Here is a 17,848-nt window from a genome sequence, read left to right as displayed (position 1 = left end):
GGGCCTTGATATGTAAAGAAGTAGAAAACAACTGGACATGGTATCAGTATGTCATGGTATCAGTTTGGTATCAGTATGTCATAGTATCAGTATGGTATCAGTATGTCATGGTAGCAGTATGTCATGGTATCAGTATGGTATCAGTATGCCATGGTAGCAGTATGTCATAGTATCAGTTTGGTATCAGTATGGCATGGTATCGGTTTGGTATCAGTATGTAATGTTATCAGTATGGTATCAGTATGTCATAGTATCAGTATGGTATCAGTATGTCATAGTATCAGTATGTCATGGTATCAGTATGGTATCAGTATTTCATGGTATCAGTATGTCATAGTATCAGTATGGCATAGTATCAGTATGGTATCAGTATGTCATGGTATCAGTATGTCATGGTATCAGTATGGTATCAGTATGTCATAGTATCAGTTTGGTATCAGTATGTTATGGTAGCAGTATGTCATAGTATCAGTATGTCATAGTATCAGTATGGTATCAGTATGTCATGGTATCATTTTGGTATCAGTATGTCATGGTATCAGTATGTCATGGTATCAGTTTTGTATCAGTATGTCATGGTAGCATTATGTCATAGTATCAGTATGGTATCAGAATGTCATGGTATTAGTATGTCATGGTATCAGTATGTCATAGTATCAGTATGGTATCAGTATTTCATGGTATCAGTATGTCATGGTATCAGTATGTCATGGTATCAGTATGTCATAGTATCAGTATGGTATCAGTATGTCATGGTATCATTTTGGTATCAGTATGTCATGGTATCAGTATGTCATGGTATCAGTTTGGTATCAGTATGTCATGGTATCAGTATGTCATAGTATCAGTATGTCATAGTATCAGTATGGTATCAGTATTTCATGGTATCAGTATGTCATGGTATCAGTATGGTATCAGTATGTCATAGTATCAGTATGTCATAGTATCAGTATGGCATCAGTATGTCATGGTATCAGTATGGTATCAGTATGTCATAGTATCAGTATGTCATAGTATCAGTATGTCATGGTATCAGTATGGTATCAGTATGTCATGGTATCAGTATGGTATCAGTATGTCATGGTATCAGTATGTTATGGTATCAGTATGGTATCATTATGTCATGGTATCAGTATGTCATGGTATCAGTATGGTATCAGTATGTCATGGTATCAGTATGTCATGGTATCAATAGGTCATGGTATCAGTATGGTATCAGTATGTCATGGTAGCAGTATGTCATAGTATCAGTATGGTATCAGTATGCCATGGTAGCAGTATGTCATAGTATCAGTATGTCATGGTATCAGTTTGGTATCAGTATGTCATGTATCAGTATGGTATCAGTATGGTATCAGTATGTCATAGTATCAGTATGTCATGGTATCAGTATGGTATGTCATAGTATCAGTATGGTATCAGTATGCCATGGTAGCAGTATGTCATAGTATCAGTTTGGTATCAGTATGTCATGGTATCGGTTTGGTATCAGTATGTCATGGTATCAGTATGGTATCAGTATGGTATCAGTATGGTATCAGTATGTCATAGTATCAGTATGGTATCAGTATGTCATGGTATCGGTTTGGTATCAGTATGTCATGGTATCAGTATGGTATCAGTATGGTATCAGTATGTCATGGTATCAGTATGGTATCAGTATGTCATGGTATCAGTATGTCATGGTATCAGTATGGTATCAGTATGTCATAGTATCAGTTTGGTATCAGTATGTTATGGTAGCAGTATGTCATAGTATCAGTATGTCATGGTATCAGTATGTCATGGTATCAGTATGTCATAGTATCAGTATGTCATAGTATCAGTATGCCATAGTATCAGTATGGTATCAGTATGTCATGGTATCAGTTTTGTATCAGTATGTCATGGTAGCAGTATGTCATAGTATCAGTATGGTATCAGTATTTCATGGTATCAGTATGTCATGGTATCAGTATGTCATGGTATCAGTATGTCATAGTATCATTATGTCATAGTATCAGTATGGTATCAGTATGGTATCAGTATGGTATCAGTATGTCATGGTATCAGTATGTCATGGTATCAGTATGGTATCAGTATGTCATGGTATCAGTATGTCATGGTATCAGTATGATATCAGTATGTCATAGTATCAGTTTGGTATCAGTATGTCATGGTATCAGTATGTCATAGTATCAGTATGTCATAGTATCAGTATGGTATCAGTATGTCATGGTATCAGTATGGTATCAGTATGTCATGGTATCAGTATGTCATAGTATCAGTATGGTATCAGTATGTCATGGTATCAGTATGTCATGGTATCAGTATGTCATAGTATCAGTATGTCATAGTATCAGTATGGTATCAGTATGTCATGGTATCAGTTTGGTATCAGTATGTCATGGTATCAGTATGTCATGGTATCAGTATGGTATCAGTATGTCATGGTATCAGTATGTCATAGTATCAGTATGCTATCAGTATTTCATGGTATCAGTATGGTATCAGTATGTCATAGTATCAGTATGTCATAGTATCAGTATGGCATCAGTATGTCATGTCATGGTATCAGTATGGTATCAGTATGTCATAGTATCAGTATGTCATAGTATCAGTATGGTATCAGTATGTCATGGTATCAGTATGGTATCAGTATGTCATGGTATCAGTATGTCATAGTATCAGTATGTCATGGTATCAGTATGGTATCAGTATGTCATGGTATCAGTATGTTATGGTATCAGTATGGTATCATTATGTCATGGTATCAGTATGTCATGGTATCAGTATGGTATCATTATGTCATGGTATCAGTATGTCATGGTATCAGTATGTCATGGTAGCAGCATGTCATAGTATCAGTATGTCATAGTATCAGTATGGTATCAGTATGTCATGGTATCAGTATGTCATGGTATCAGTATGTCATGGTATCAGTATGTCATAGTATCAGTATGTCATAGTATCAGTATGGTATCAGTATGTCATGGTATCAGTATGTCATGGTCTGGGAGGCAGTAAGTACACAGACAACACCAGAACAGTCTTCAACCTAATGTCTTAAATCTGTACAACCTTCAGCCCCACTAGCATACAGAGCAGCACACTGACCTTGGCACTCTGTAGCGCGGCCTGGTAACTAGAGGGTCTATAGTACATCCTCTGGGCTACCTCAGTGTGGATGTCTCCCAGGAACAGCTCTTCAACCATGTGGTCCAAGTTATGATGAGGGTACTGTTTCTCCACACGCAGCAGCTGCAGGAGAAGAAGAAGAATGATTCATAGACATATAATTCAAAACGTGTTTTATTCTGTGGTCCAACGTACTCTCATGTCTAACAGAAAGCCACACTGCAAGGCCCCCATGGTCAGTATCTAGAGGTTAAGTGCCTTGTTCAAAGGGTTACTAGTGGATATTGATGCCAGCAACCCCCTGGTTGCCAGTCCCATTGCATATTTTTTTCTAGTCGGGAATGGGATTCGAACCGTTGACCCTCTGGTTACTAGTCCTCCTCACTAACCTGTAGCTCGTGTATGGAGAAGTTGATCTCTCTGGAACAGTCACAGCCCTCCTCGTTCCACAGCTCGTAGCTGACGTTGGGTTCCCAGGGTGCTTTGATCCTCACGGTGCCCGGACAGCTCTGGTTTAACCTCTGGCTCAGGTCCCTGGCCACGGCCGCGCTGTGACACACCACCTGGGTAGTGGGATGAACACACACTGACTGACCAGGGCTTTAACACACTGACTGACCAGGGCTTTAATTAACACACTGACTGACCAGGGCTTTAATTAACACACTGACTGACCAGGGCTTTAATTAACACACTGACTGACCTGGGCTTTAATTAACACACTGACTGACCAGGGCTTTAATTAACACACTGACTGACCTGGGCTTTAATTAACACACTGACTGACCTGGGCTTTAATTAACACACTGACTGACCAGGGCTTTAATTAACACACTGACTGACCAGGGCTTTAATTAACACACTGACTGACCAGGGCTTTAATTAACACTGACTGACCAGGGCTTTAACACACTGACTGACCAGGGTTTTAATTAACCCACTGACCGAGCTGGGCTTTAATTAACACACTGACTGACCTGGGCTTTAATACACTGACTGACCTGGGCTTTAACACACTGACTGACCAGGGCTTTAATTAACACACTGACTGACCTGGGCTTTAATTAACACACTGACTGACCTGGGATTTAAGACACTGACTGACCAGGGCTTTAATTAACACACTGACTGACATGGGCTTTAACACACTGACTGACCTGGGCTTTAATTAACACACTGACTGACCTGGGCTTTAATTAACACACTGACTGTCCTGGGCTTTAATTAACACACTGACTGACCTGGGCTTTAATTAACACACTGACTGACATGGGCTTTAATTAACACACTGACTGACATGGGCTTTAATTAACACACTGACTGACCAGGGCTTTAATTAACACACTGACTGACCTGGGCTTTAATTAACACACTGACTGACCTGGGCTTTAAGACACTGACTGACCAGGGCTTTAACACACTTGACTGACCTGGGCTTTAATTAGCACACTGACTGACCAGGGCTTTAACACACTGACTGACCAGGGATTTAACACACTAGTAAATTAATCTAGTTGAGCAGGGAGTTTTACTGTTGTCACCCCCCCCCCACACACACACACACTAAAACACCCCCCTACCTGTGTGCGGTGGATCTGGTAGTCAGCCTCTGTTCCTCCTCTGATGATCCAGGAGGCCTGTCTGAGCCTCAGCCGTCCCCGGACCACCAGGGTGTAGGTGGGGCTGGTGCAGTGGTTGTCCCTGTAGTAGAACTGGTTGGCCTGGAACGTGTTGTTGGGGAAGAACCGGTACGACCGCGTCAGGAACTCTGGGCCAGGACGTACCTCACAGCTGGCCAACGGAGAGAGAGGTGGATGGGGAGAGGAGTTAGAGAGGTGGATGGGGAAGAGGACTTAGAGAGAGATTGATGGGGAGAGGCATTAGAGAGAGGTGGATGGGCACAGGACAGAGAGAGGTGGATGGGGACAGGACTTAGAGAGGTAGATAGAGAGAGGACTTAGAGAGAGGTGGATGGGGAGAGGACTTAGAGAGAGGTGGATGGGGAGAGGACTTAGAGAGAGGTGGATGGGGAGAGGACTTAGAGAGGTAGATAGAGAGAGGACTTAGAGAGAGGTGGATGGGGAGAGGACTTAGAGAGAGGTGGATGGGGAGAGGACATAGAGAGAGGTGGATGGGGAGAGGACTTAGAGAGGTGTGGATGGGGAGAGGACTTAGAGAGGTAGATAGAGAGAGGACTTAGAGAGAGGTGGATGGGCACAGGACAGAGAGAGGTGGATGGGGACAGGACTTAGAGAGGTAGATAGAGAGAGGACTTAGAGAGAGGTGGATGGGGAGAGGACTTAGAGAGAGGTGGATGGGGAGAGGACTTAGAGAGAGGTGGATGGGGAGAGGACTTAGAGAGGTAGATAGAGAGAGGTGGATGGGGAGAGGACTTAGAGAGAGGTGGATGGGGAGAGGACTTAGAGAGAGGTGGATGGGGGGAGGACTTAGAGAGAAGTGGATGGGGAGAAGACTTAGAGAGAGGAATTAGAGAGAGGTGGATGGGGAGAGGACTTAGAGAAAAGTGGATGGGGAGAGGACTTAGAGAAAAGTGGATGTGGAGAGGAATTAGAGAGAGGTGGATGGGGAGAGGACTTAGAGAGAGGTGGAGGGGGAGAGGACTTAGAGAGAGGTGGATGTGGAGAGGACTTAGAGAGAGGTGGATGGGGAGAGGACTTAGAGAGAGGTGGATGGGGAGAGGACTTAGAGAGAGGTGGATGTGGAGAGGACTTAGAGAGAGGTGGATGTGGAGAGGACTTAGAGAGAGGTGGATGTGGAGAGGACTTAGAGAGAGGTGGACAGGGAGAGGAGTTTGATTTCCCTAAAAACGTCAAGAACAATGTGCTTGGCTACAACGTGCCTTTGATTGAGTCCCGGCCCCAGTGTCACTCTGTTGCGATTAGGTTAGGATCGGAGCTAGGGTTAGTTTTACCTGGTAGAGACCCAGTGACCCTCTATGTTGGGATGCATCTGGACGGTGATCCGGGCCCCGTGGTGGAGATGTTTCAACTTGTGATGACACTGGGAGTGTTTCGCAGGACGACCAAACATCTTCTCCAGAGACAGCAGGCGGTTGGAGCGGCCCTCTGAGTAGTTGTGGGACGACCCCTCACCCAAACCTAAGAGAGACAACAGTTAAAGTAAATTGTCCAATGAAAATCTCACTTTTTATAGTTCATATTCAGTTAACTTACACCCAAATAATACTGTGGCCAAAGCATATATTTGAGAAGAAAGGGGAAAAAACACTTTAAAACCCCACCTCAAACTCGTATCTCAAACAGACTGTTATAAAAATGCTTGCTATTTCCTCATAGAACAGGATGTCATGTTGGCTCATTGAGCTGGCCAATCAGCCGTTACTTGTCATTAATATTATCGATGACCGGTGTCATGACGTTGGCCTGTGGGTAAGGTTTATGACCCCCCCCATAAATACCTTTCTCCCCTCCGTCTCTCTCTTGACTCTACTGAAGGACTCTTGAAGAGCCTTTGTTAAACAGAGAGTCTGGGAACATCAGAAGATGGGGGGAACCATATTTCGGTAATCCAACCAGCTGAAAATATGCGATGGTACTTAATGAATATATGCCAGATCATTTGGCATCTGAGACATTATTACTAATGACAGGACGACATAAACTGTATCTTGGAAAGTCTACACATTATAGTTATCAGATTCACATGGAATTGTTGTGCAATTTAAATGTTTAAATATGAAACTATTTGTGAAAAGATTAAATGTAATTTTAGCTTCCAAGTGAGAGAATTGGGTTTTCATAAGGTTAGAGCTCTGCTCAATCAGTGGCCTGCCCCTGTGAAGAGACATTGGTTATAAACTATGAAACACACCCTTCTCTCCCTCCACTATATAAGCCCTTGACGAAAATGTAACCTCCGGTTCCGAGGACGTGAGGACGGCGGTCCCACGTTGAAAAGGACTAACATGTCAACTACAGAACGAAGCCAACCGCAGCGTGAGGTATGAACTTTGAACTCTTATTCAGTACAGAAGTGATACCTCCTAGCTGTTGAGTTAGCAGGGGCCGCTGTAAACGTGGGCTAGGAAAGGACGGACGACGTATCCAATTTACCACCAGAGACATTCTTCCGAGGACAGGAAGATCTCTGTTGGGCAACACGGCCTTCCATCTACAACCAACCTAACCATTCTGTTGTTGGGGTACGACCCACACCATTCTGTTGTTGGGGTACGACCCACACCATTCTGTTGTTGGGGTACGACCCACACCATTCTGTTGTTGGGGTACGACCACACCATTCTGTTGTTGGGGTACTCCCACACCATTCTGTTGTTGGGGTACAACCCACACCATTCTGTTGTTGGGGTACGCCCACACCATTCTGTTGTTGGGGTACGCCCACACCATTCTGTTGTTGGGGTACGCCCACACCATTCTGTTGTTGGGGTACTCCCACACCATTCTGTTGTTGGGGTACGACCCCCACACCATTCTGTTGTTGGGGTACACCCACACCATTCTGTTGTTGGGGTACGCCCCACACCATTCTGTTGTTGGGGTACGCCCCACACCATTCTGTTGTTGGGGTACACCCACACCATTCTGTTTTTGGGGTACGCCCACACCATTCTGTTGTTGGGGTACGCCCACACCATTCTGTTGTTGGGGTACGCCCACACCATTCTGTTGTTGGGGTACTCCCACACCATTCTGTTGTTAACACGCCCACACCATTCTGTTGTTGGGGTACGCCCACACCATTCTGTTGTTGGGGTACGCCCCACACCATTCTGTTGTTGGGGTACGACCACACCATTCTGCCCACACCATTCTGTTGTTGGGGTACGCCCCACACCATTCTTTTGTTGGGGTACGCCCCACACCATTCTGTTGTTGGGGTACGCCCCACACCATTCTGTTGTTGGGGTACGACCCACACCATTCTGTTGTTGTTGGGTACCCCACACCATTCTGTTGTTGGGGTACGCCCCCACACCATTCTGTTGTTGGGGTACTCCCACACCATTCTGTTGTTGGGGCACGCCCACACCATTCTGTTGTTGGGGTACGACCCACACCATTCTGTTGTTGGGGCTACGCCCACACCATTCTGTTGTTGGGGTACGCCCACACCATTCTGTTGTTGGGGTACGCCCACACCATTCTGTTGTTGGGGTACGACCCACACCATTCTGTTGTTGGGGTACGCCCACACCATTCTGTTGTTGGGGTACGACCCACACCATTCTGTTGTTGGGGTACGACCCACACCATTCTGTTGTTGGGGTACTCCCCACACCATTCTGTTGTTGGGGTACGCCCACACCATTCTGTTGTTGGGGTACACCCACACCATTCTGTTGTTGGGGTACGACCCACACCATTCTGTTGTTGGGGTGGATGACCCACACCATTCTGTTGTTGGGGTGGACCCACACCATTCTGTTGTTGGGGTACGACCCACACCATTCTGTTGTTGGGGTATCGACCCACACCATTCTGTTGTTGGGGTACGACCACACCATTCTGTTGTTGGGGTACGACCCACACCATTCTGTTGTTGGGGTACGACCACACCATTCTGTTGTTGGGGTACGCCCCACACCATTCTGTTGTTGGGGTACGACCCACACCATTCTGCCCACACCATTCTGTTGTTGGGGTACGACCCACACCATTCTGCCCACACCATTCTGTTGTTGGGGTACGACCCACACCATTCTGTTTTTGGGGTACGCCCACACCATTCTGTTGTTGGGGTACGCCCACACCATTCTGTTGTTGGGGTACGCCCACACCATTCTGTTGTTGGGGTACTCCCCACACCATTCTGTTGTTGGGGTACGCCCACACCATTCTGTTGTTGGGGTACGCCCACACCATTCTGTTGTTGGGGTACGCCCCACACCATTCTGTTGTTGGGGTACGACCACACCATTCTGCCCACACCATTCTGTTGTTGGGGTACGCCCCACACCATTCTGTTGTTGGGGTACGCCCCACACCATTCTGTTGTTGGGGTACACCCACACCATTCTGTTGTTGGGGTACGACCCACACCATTCTGTTGTTGGGGTACGACCCACACCATTCTGTTGTTGGGGTACGACCCACACCATTCTGTTGTTGGGGTACTCCCACACCATTCTGTTGTTGGGGTACGACCCACACCATTCTGTTGTTGGGTACGACCCACACCATTCTGTTGTTGGGGTACGCCCACACCATTCTGTTGTTGGGGTGGACCCACACCATTCTGTTGTTGGGGTACGCCCACACCATTCTGTTGTTGGGGTACGACCCACACCATTCTGTTGTTGGGTACGCCCACACCATTCTGTTGTTGGGGTACGCCCACACCATTCTGTTGTTGGGGTACGACCCACACCATTCTGTTGTTGGGGTACTCCCCACACCATTCTGTTGTTGGGGTACGCCCACACCATTCTGTTGTTGGGGTACACCCACACCATTCTGTTGTTGGGGTACGACCCACACCATTCTGTTGTTGGGGTACGACCCACACCATTCTGTTGTTGGGGTACGACCCACACCATTCTGTTGTTGGGGTACGACCCACACCATTCTGTTGTTGGGGTGAAAACCCACACCATTCTGTTGTTGGGGCACGACCCACACCATTCTGTTGTTGGGGCACGCCCCACACCATTCTGTTGTTGGGGTACGCCCACACCATTCTGTTGTTGGGTACGACCCACACCATTCTGTTGTTGGGGTACGACCCACACCATTCTGTTGTTGGGGTCACGACCCACACCATTCTGTTGTTGGGGTACGACCCACACCATTCTGTTGTTGGGGTACGACCCCACCATTCTGTTGTTGGGGTACGACCCACACCATTCTGTTGTTGGGGACGCCCACACCATTCTGTTGTTGGGGTACGACCCACACCATTCTGTTGTTGGGGTACGCCCACACCATTCTGTTGTTGGGGTACACCCCACACCATTCTGTTGTTGGGGTACGACCACACCATTCTGTTGTTGGGGTACGACCCACACCATTCTGTTGTTGGGGTACGACCCACACCATTCTGTTGTTGGGGTACGACCCACACCATTCTGTTGTTGGGGTACGACCCACACCATTCTGTTGTTGGGGTACGCCCACACCATTCTGTTGTTGGGGTACGACCCACACCATTCTGTTGTTGGGGTACGACCCACACCATTCTGTTGTTGGGGTACACCCCACACCATTCTGTTGTTGGGGTACGACCACACCATTCTGTTGTTGGGGTACGACCCACACCATTCTGTTGTTGGGGTACGCCCACACCATTCTGTTGTTGGTACGCCCACACCATTCTGTTGTTGGGGTACGACCCACACCATTCTGTTGTTGGGGTACGACCCACACCATTCTGTTGTTGGGGTACGACCCACACCATTCTGTTGTTGGGTACACCCACACCATTCTGTTGTTGGGGCACGACCCACACCATTCTGTTGTTGGGGTACGACCCACACCATTCTGTTGTTGTAGGAAGTACGCCCACACCATTCTGTTGTTGGGGTACGACCCACACCATTCTGTTGTTGGGATACGACCCACACCATTCTGTTGTTGGGGTACGACCCACACCATTCTGTTGTTGGGGTACGCCCCACACCATTCTGTTGTTGGGGTACGCCCACACCATTCTGTTGTTGGGGTACGACCCACACCATTCTGTTGTTGGGGTACGACCCACACCATTCTGTTGTTGGGGTACACCCCACACCATTCTGTTGTTGGGGTACGACCACACCATTCTGTTGTTGGGGTAATGCGACCACACCATTCTGTTGTTGGGGTACCACCATTCTGTTGTTGGGGTACGACCCACACCATTCTGTTGTTGGGGTACGACCCACACCATTCTGTTGTTGGGGTACGACCCACACCATTCTGTTGTTGGGGTACGACCCACACCATTCTGTTGTTGGGGTACGACCCACACCATTCTGTTGTTGGGGTACGCCCCACACCATTCTGTTGTTGGGGTACGCCCACACCATTCTGTTGTTGGGGTACGCCCACACCATTCTGTTGTTGGGGTACGCCCACACCATTCTGTTGTTGGGGTACGACCCACACCATTCTGTTGTTGGGGTACGCCCCACACCATTCTGTTGTTGGGGTTAACACCATTCTGTTGTTGGGGTACGACCACACCATTCTGTTGTTGGGGTACGACCCACCCATTCTGTTGTTGGGGTGACCCACACCATTCTGTTGTTGGGGCATTTACCCACACCATTCTGTTGTTGGGGTACTCCCACACCATTCTGTTGTTGGGGTACGCCCACACCATTCTGTTGTTGGGGTTACGCCACACCATTCTGTTGTTGGGGTACGACCCTTGTCATTCTGTTGTTGGGGTACGCCCACACCATTCTGTTGTTGGGGTACGACCCACACCATTCTGTTGTTGGGGTACGCCCCACACCATTCTGTTGTTGGGGTACGACCCACACCATTCTGTTGTTGGGGTACGACCCACACCATTCTGTTGTTGGGGTACTCCCCACACCATTCTGTTGTTGGGGTACGCCCACACCATTCTGTTGTTGGGGTACACCCACACCATTCTGTTGTTGGGGTACGACCCACACCATTCTGTTGTTGGGGTACGACCCACACCATTCTGTTGTTGGGGTACGACCCACACCATTCTGTTGTTGGGGTTTAACACCATTCTGTTGTTGGGGTACGACCCACACCATTCTGTTGTTGGGGCACGACCCACCCATTCTGTTGTTGGGGTACGACCACACCATTCTGTTGTTGGGGTAACCACACCATTCTGTTGTTGGGGTACGCCCCACACCATTCTGTTGTTGGGGTAACACCCACACCATTCTGCCCACCCATTCTGTTGTTGGGGTACGAACCCACACCATTCTGTTGTTGGGGTACGACCCACCATTCTGCATTCTGTTGTTGGGGTACCCCACACCATTCTGTTGTTGGGTTAACCCATTCTGTTGTTGGGGTACGACCACACCATTCTGTTGTTGGGGTACGCCCACACCATTCTGTTGTTGGGGTACGACCCACACCATTCTGTTGTTGGGGTACGACCCACACCATTCTGTTGTTGGGGTACGACCCACACCATTCTGTTGTTGGGGTACGACCCACACCATTCTGTTGTTGGGGTACGACCCACACCATTCTGTTGTTGGGGTACGCCCACACCATTCTGTTGTTGGGGTACGCCCACACCATTCTGTTGTTGGGATACGCCCACACCATTCTGTTGTTGGGGTTACCCACACCATTCTGTTGTTGGGGTACGCCCACACCATTCTGTTGTTGGGTACACCCCACACCATTCTGTTGTTGGGGTACGACCCACACCATTCTGTTGTTGGGGTTTCGACCCACACCATTCTGTTGTTGGGGTACGACCCACACCATTCTGTTGTTGGGGTACGACCCACACCATTCTGTTGTTGAGGTACGCCCACACCATTCTGTTGTTGGGGTACGCCCACACCATTCTGTTGTTGGGGTACGCCCACACCATTCTGTTGTTGGGGTACGACCCACACCATTCTGTTGTTGGGGTACGCCCACACCATTCTGTTGTTGGGGTACGACCCACACCATTCTGTTGTTGGGGTACGACCCACACCATTCTGTTGTTGTACGACCCACACCATTCTGTTGTTGGGGTACTCCCACACCATTCTGTTGTTGAAGTACTCCCACACCATTCTGTTGTTGGGGTACGCCCACACCATTCTGTTGTTGGGGTACACCCACACCATTCTGTTGTTGGGGTACGACCCACACCATTCTGTTGTTGGGGCACGACCACACCATTCTGTTGTTGGGGTTTCCCCACACCATTCTGTTGTTGGGGTACGACCCACACCATTCTGTTGTTGGGGTACGACCCACACCATTCTGTTGTTGGGGTACGCCCCACACCATTCTGTTGTTGGGGTACGACCCACACCATTCTGCCCACACCATTCTGTTGTTGGGGTACGACCCACACCATTCTGCCCACACCATTCTGTTGTTGGGGTTTCCCACACCATTCTGCCCACACCATTCTGTTGTTGGGGTACGACCCACACCATTCTGTTGTTGGGGTTCCCACACCATTCTGTTGTTGGGGTACGACCCACACCATTCTGTTGTTGGGGTCGACCCACACCATTCTGTTGTTGGGGTACGACCCACACCATTCTGTTGTTGGGGTACGCCCACACCATTCTGTTGTTGGGGTACGACCCACACCATTCTGTTGTTGGGGTACGCCCCCACACCATTCTGTTGTTGGGGTACGCCCACACCATTCTGTTGTTGGGGTACGCCCACACCATTCTGTTGTTGGGGTACGGAAACACCATTCTGTTGTTGGGGTACGACCCACACCATTCTGTTGTTGGGGTACACCCCACACCATTCTGTTGTTGGGGTAAACCACACCATTCTGTTGTTGGGGTACGACCCACACCGTTCTGTTGTTGGGGTACGACCCACACCATTCTGTTGTTGGGGTCGACCCACACCATTCTGTTGTTGGGGTACGACCCACACCATTCTGTTGTTGGGGTACGACCACACCATTCTGTTGTTGAAAGGTACGCCCACACCATTCTGTTGTTGGGGTACGACCACACCATTCTGCCCACACCATTCTGTTGTTGGGGTACGACCCACACCATTCTGTTGTTGGGGTTTCCCACACCATTCTGTTGTTGGGGTACGACCCACACCATTCTGTTGTTGGGGTACTCCCACACCATTCTGTTGTTGGGGTACGCCCACACCATTCTGTTGTTGGGGTACGCCCACACCATTCTGTTGTTGGGGTACGACCCACACCATTCTGTTGTTGGGGTACGCCCACACCATTCTGTTGTTGGGGTACGACCCACACCATTCTGTTGTTGGGGTACGCACCACACCATTCTGTTGTTGGGGTACGACCCACACCATTCTGTTGTTGGGGTACGACCCACACCATTCTGTTGTTGGGGTACTCCCCACACCATTCTGTTGTTGGGGTACGCCCACACCATTCTGTTGTTGGGGTACACCCACACCATTCTGTTGTTGGGGTACGACCCACACCATTCTGTTGTTGGGGTACGACCCACACCATTCTGTTGTTGGGGTACGACCCACACCATTCTGTTGTTGGGGTACGACCCACACCATTCTGTTGTTGGGGTACGACCCACACCATTCTGTTGTTGGGGTACGACCCACACCATTCTGTTGTTGGGGTACGCCCCACACCATTCTGTTGTTGGGGTACGACCCACACCATTCTGCCCACACCATTCTGTTGTTGGGGTACGACCCACACCATTCTGCCCACACCATTCTGTTGTTGGGGTACGACCCACACCATTCTGCCCACACCATTCTGTTGTTGGGGTACGACCCACACCATTCTGTTGTTGGGGTACGACCCACACCATTCTGTTGTTGGGGTACGACCCACACCATTCTGTTGTTGGGGTACGACCCACACCATTCTGTTGTTGGGGATTACCCACACATTCTGTTGTTGGGGTACGCCCCACACCATTCTGTTGTTGGGGTTAAACCCACACCATTCTGTTGTTGGGGTTTGCCCACACCATTCTGTTGTTGGGGTACGCCCCACACCATTCTGTTGTTTACGCCACACCATTCTGTTGTTGGGGTACGACCCACACCATTCTGTTGTTGGGGTACACCCACACCATTCTGTTGTTGGGGTAACCCACACCATTCTGTTGTTGGGGTAAACCACACCATTCTGTTGTTGGGGTACGACCACCGTTCTGTTGTTGGGGTACGACCCACACCATTCTGTTGTTGGGGTAACCCACACCATTCTGTTGTTGGGGTACGACCCACACCATTCTGTTGTTGGGGTACGACCACACCATTCTGTTGTTGGGGTACGCCCACACCATTCTGTTGTTGGGGTACGACCCACACCATTCTGCCCACACCATTCTGTTGTTGGGGTACGCCCACACCATTCTGCCCACACCATTCTGTTGTTGGGGTACGACCCACACCATTCTGTTGTTGGGGGCGCGACCCACACCATTCTGTTGTTGGGGTTACGACCCACACCATTCTGTTGTTGGGGTACGACCCACACCATTCTGTTGTTGGGGACGACCCACACCATTCTGTTGTTGGGGTACGACCCACACCATTCTGTTGTTGGGGTACGACCCACACCATTCTGTTGTTGGGATTACGCCCACACCATTCTGTTGTTGGGGTCACGACCCACACCATTCTGTTGTTGGGGTTACGACCCACACCATTCTGTTGTTAGGGTACGCCCACACCATTCTGTTGTTGGGTACGCCCACACCATTCTGTTGTTGGGGTTTCATGACCCACACCATTCTGTTGTTGGTACGTTACCATTCTGTTGTTGGGGTACACCCCACACCATTCTGTTGTTGGGGCACGACCACACCATTCTGTTGTTGGGGTACGACCCACACCGTTCTGTTGTTGGGGTACGACCCACACCATTCTGTTGTTGGGGTACGACCCACACCATTCTGTTGTTGGGGTACGACCCACACCATTCTGTTGTTGGGGTACGACCACACCATTCTGTTGTTGGGGTACGCCCCACACCATTCTGTTGTTGGGGTACGCCCCACACCATTCTGTTGTTGGGGTACGACCCACACCATTCTGCCCACACCATTCTGTTGTTGGGGTACGACCCACACCATTCTGCCCACACCATTCTGTTGTTGGGGTACGACCCACACCATTCTGTTGTTGGGGTACGACCCACACCATTCTGTTGTTGGGGTACGACCCACACCATTCTGTTGTTGGGGTACGACCCACACCATTCTGTTGTTGGGGTACGACCCACACCATTCTGTTGTTGGGGTACGCCCACACCATTCTGTTGTTGGGGTACGACCCACACCATTCTGTTGTTGGGGTACGACCCACACCATTCTGTTGTTGGGGTACGCCCCACACCATTCTGTTGTTGGGGTTTCCCACACCATTCTGTTGTTGGGGTACGACCCACACCATTCTGTTGTTGGGGTACGACCCACACCATTCTGTTGTTGGGTACACCCCACACCATTCTGTTGTTGGGGCACGACCCACACCATTCTGTTGTTGGGGTTTCCGACCCACACCGTTCTGTTGTTGGGGTTGACCCACACCATTCTGTTGTTGGGGTAAACCCACACCATTCTGTTGTTGGGGTTTCCGACCCACACCATTCTGTTGTTGGGGTACGCCCACACCATTCTGTTGTTGGGGTACGCCCACACCATTCTGTTGTTGGGGTACGCCCACACCATTCTGTTGTTGGGGTACGACCCACACCATTCTGTTGTTGGGGTACGCCCCACACCATTCTGTTGTTGGGGTACACCCCACACCATTCTGTTGTTGGGGTACGACCACACCATTCTGTTGTTGGGGTACGACCCACACCATTCTGTTGTTGGGGTAAAGACCCACACCATTCTGTTGTTGGGGTAAATAACCCACACCATTCTGTTGTTGGGGAAATGTTCCACACCATTCTGTTGTTGGGGTCAGCCCCACACCATTCTGTTGTTGGGGTACGCCCACACCATTCTGTTGTTGGGGTACGACCCACACCATTCTGTTGTTGGGGTACGACCCACACCATTCTGTTGTTGGTCTGTACACCCACACCATTCTGTTGTTGGGGTACGACCACACCATTCTGTTGTTGGGGTAACCCACACCATTCTGTTGTTGGGGTAATTCACCACACCATTCTGTTGTTGGGGTACGACCCACACCATTCTGTTGTTGGGGTACGACCCACACCATTCTGTTGTTGGGGTACGACCCACACCATTCTGTTGTTGGGGTACGCCCACACCATTCTGTTGTTGGGGTACGCCCACACCATTCTGTTGTTGGGGTACGACCCACACCATTCTGTTGTTGGGGTACGACCCACACCATTCTGTTGTTGGGGTGACGACCCACACCATTCTGTTGTTGGGGTACACCCCACACCATTCTGTTGTTGGGGTACGACCACACCATTCTGTTGTTGGGGTACGACCCACACCATTCTGTTGTTGGGGTACGCCCCACACCATTCTGTTGTTGGGGTACGACCCACACCATTCTGTTGTTGGGGTACGACCCACACCATTCTGTTGTTGGGGTACGACCCACACCATTCTGTTGTTGGGGTACGCCCCACACCATTCTGTTGTTGGGGTACGCCCACACCATTCTGTTGTTGGGGTACGACCCACACCATTCTGTTGTTGGGGTACGACCCACACCATTCTGTTGTTGGGGTACGACCCACACCATTCTGTTGTTGGGGTACTCCCACACCATTCTGTTGTTGGGGTACGACCCACACCATTCTGTTGTTGGGGTACGACCCACACCATTCTGTTTTTGGGGTACGACCCACACCATTCTGTTGTTGGGGTACGACCCACACCATTCTGTTGTTGGGGTACGCCCACACCATTCTGTTGTTGGGGTACGACCCACACCATTCTGTTGTTGGGGTACGCCCACACCATTCTGTTGTTGGGGTACGACCCACACCATTCTGTTGTTGGGGTACGCCCACACCATTCTGTTGTTGGGGTACGACCCACACCATTCTGTTGTTGGGGTACGACCCACACCATTCAAACAAAGAAAATGCTGATTTTAACATTCTTAATGACCATTTTCATTAAAAGGTGAATCTCTTTTGAAGTGATACAAAGTTT

The 17,848-nt window shown here is 49.2% G+C and overlaps 1 protein-coding gene across 1 annotated transcript in view; it reads right to left on the bottom strand.

Annotated features, from left to right (window-relative positions):
- The window catches only part of LOC115128108 (protein APCDD1-like), a 63,605-nt gene that overhangs the window by 18,933 nt on the left and 26,824 nt on the right, over positions 1–17,848 (bottom strand). The window contains exons 2-5 of the mRNA XM_065013803.1: positions 6,050–6,236; positions 4,698–4,908; positions 3,507–3,680; positions 3,097–3,240 (exon numbers count right to left, since the gene is read on the bottom strand). Of these exons, the coding sequence (XP_064869875.1) occupies positions 3,097–3,240; positions 3,507–3,680; positions 4,698–4,908; positions 6,050–6,236 (716 nt within the window). The remainder of the gene's footprint in view (positions 1–3,096; positions 3,241–3,506; positions 3,681–4,697; positions 4,909–6,049; positions 6,237–17,848) is intronic.

The sequence above is a fragment of the Oncorhynchus nerka genome, linkage group LG9b (assembly GCF_034236695.1).
Source record: "Oncorhynchus nerka isolate Pitt River linkage group LG9b, Oner_Uvic_2.0, whole genome shotgun sequence".
In the NCBI taxonomy this organism is placed as follows: Eukaryota; Metazoa; Chordata; class Actinopteri; order Salmoniformes; family Salmonidae; genus Oncorhynchus; species Oncorhynchus nerka.
This window is presented reverse-complemented; position numbering and strand designations above follow the sequence as displayed.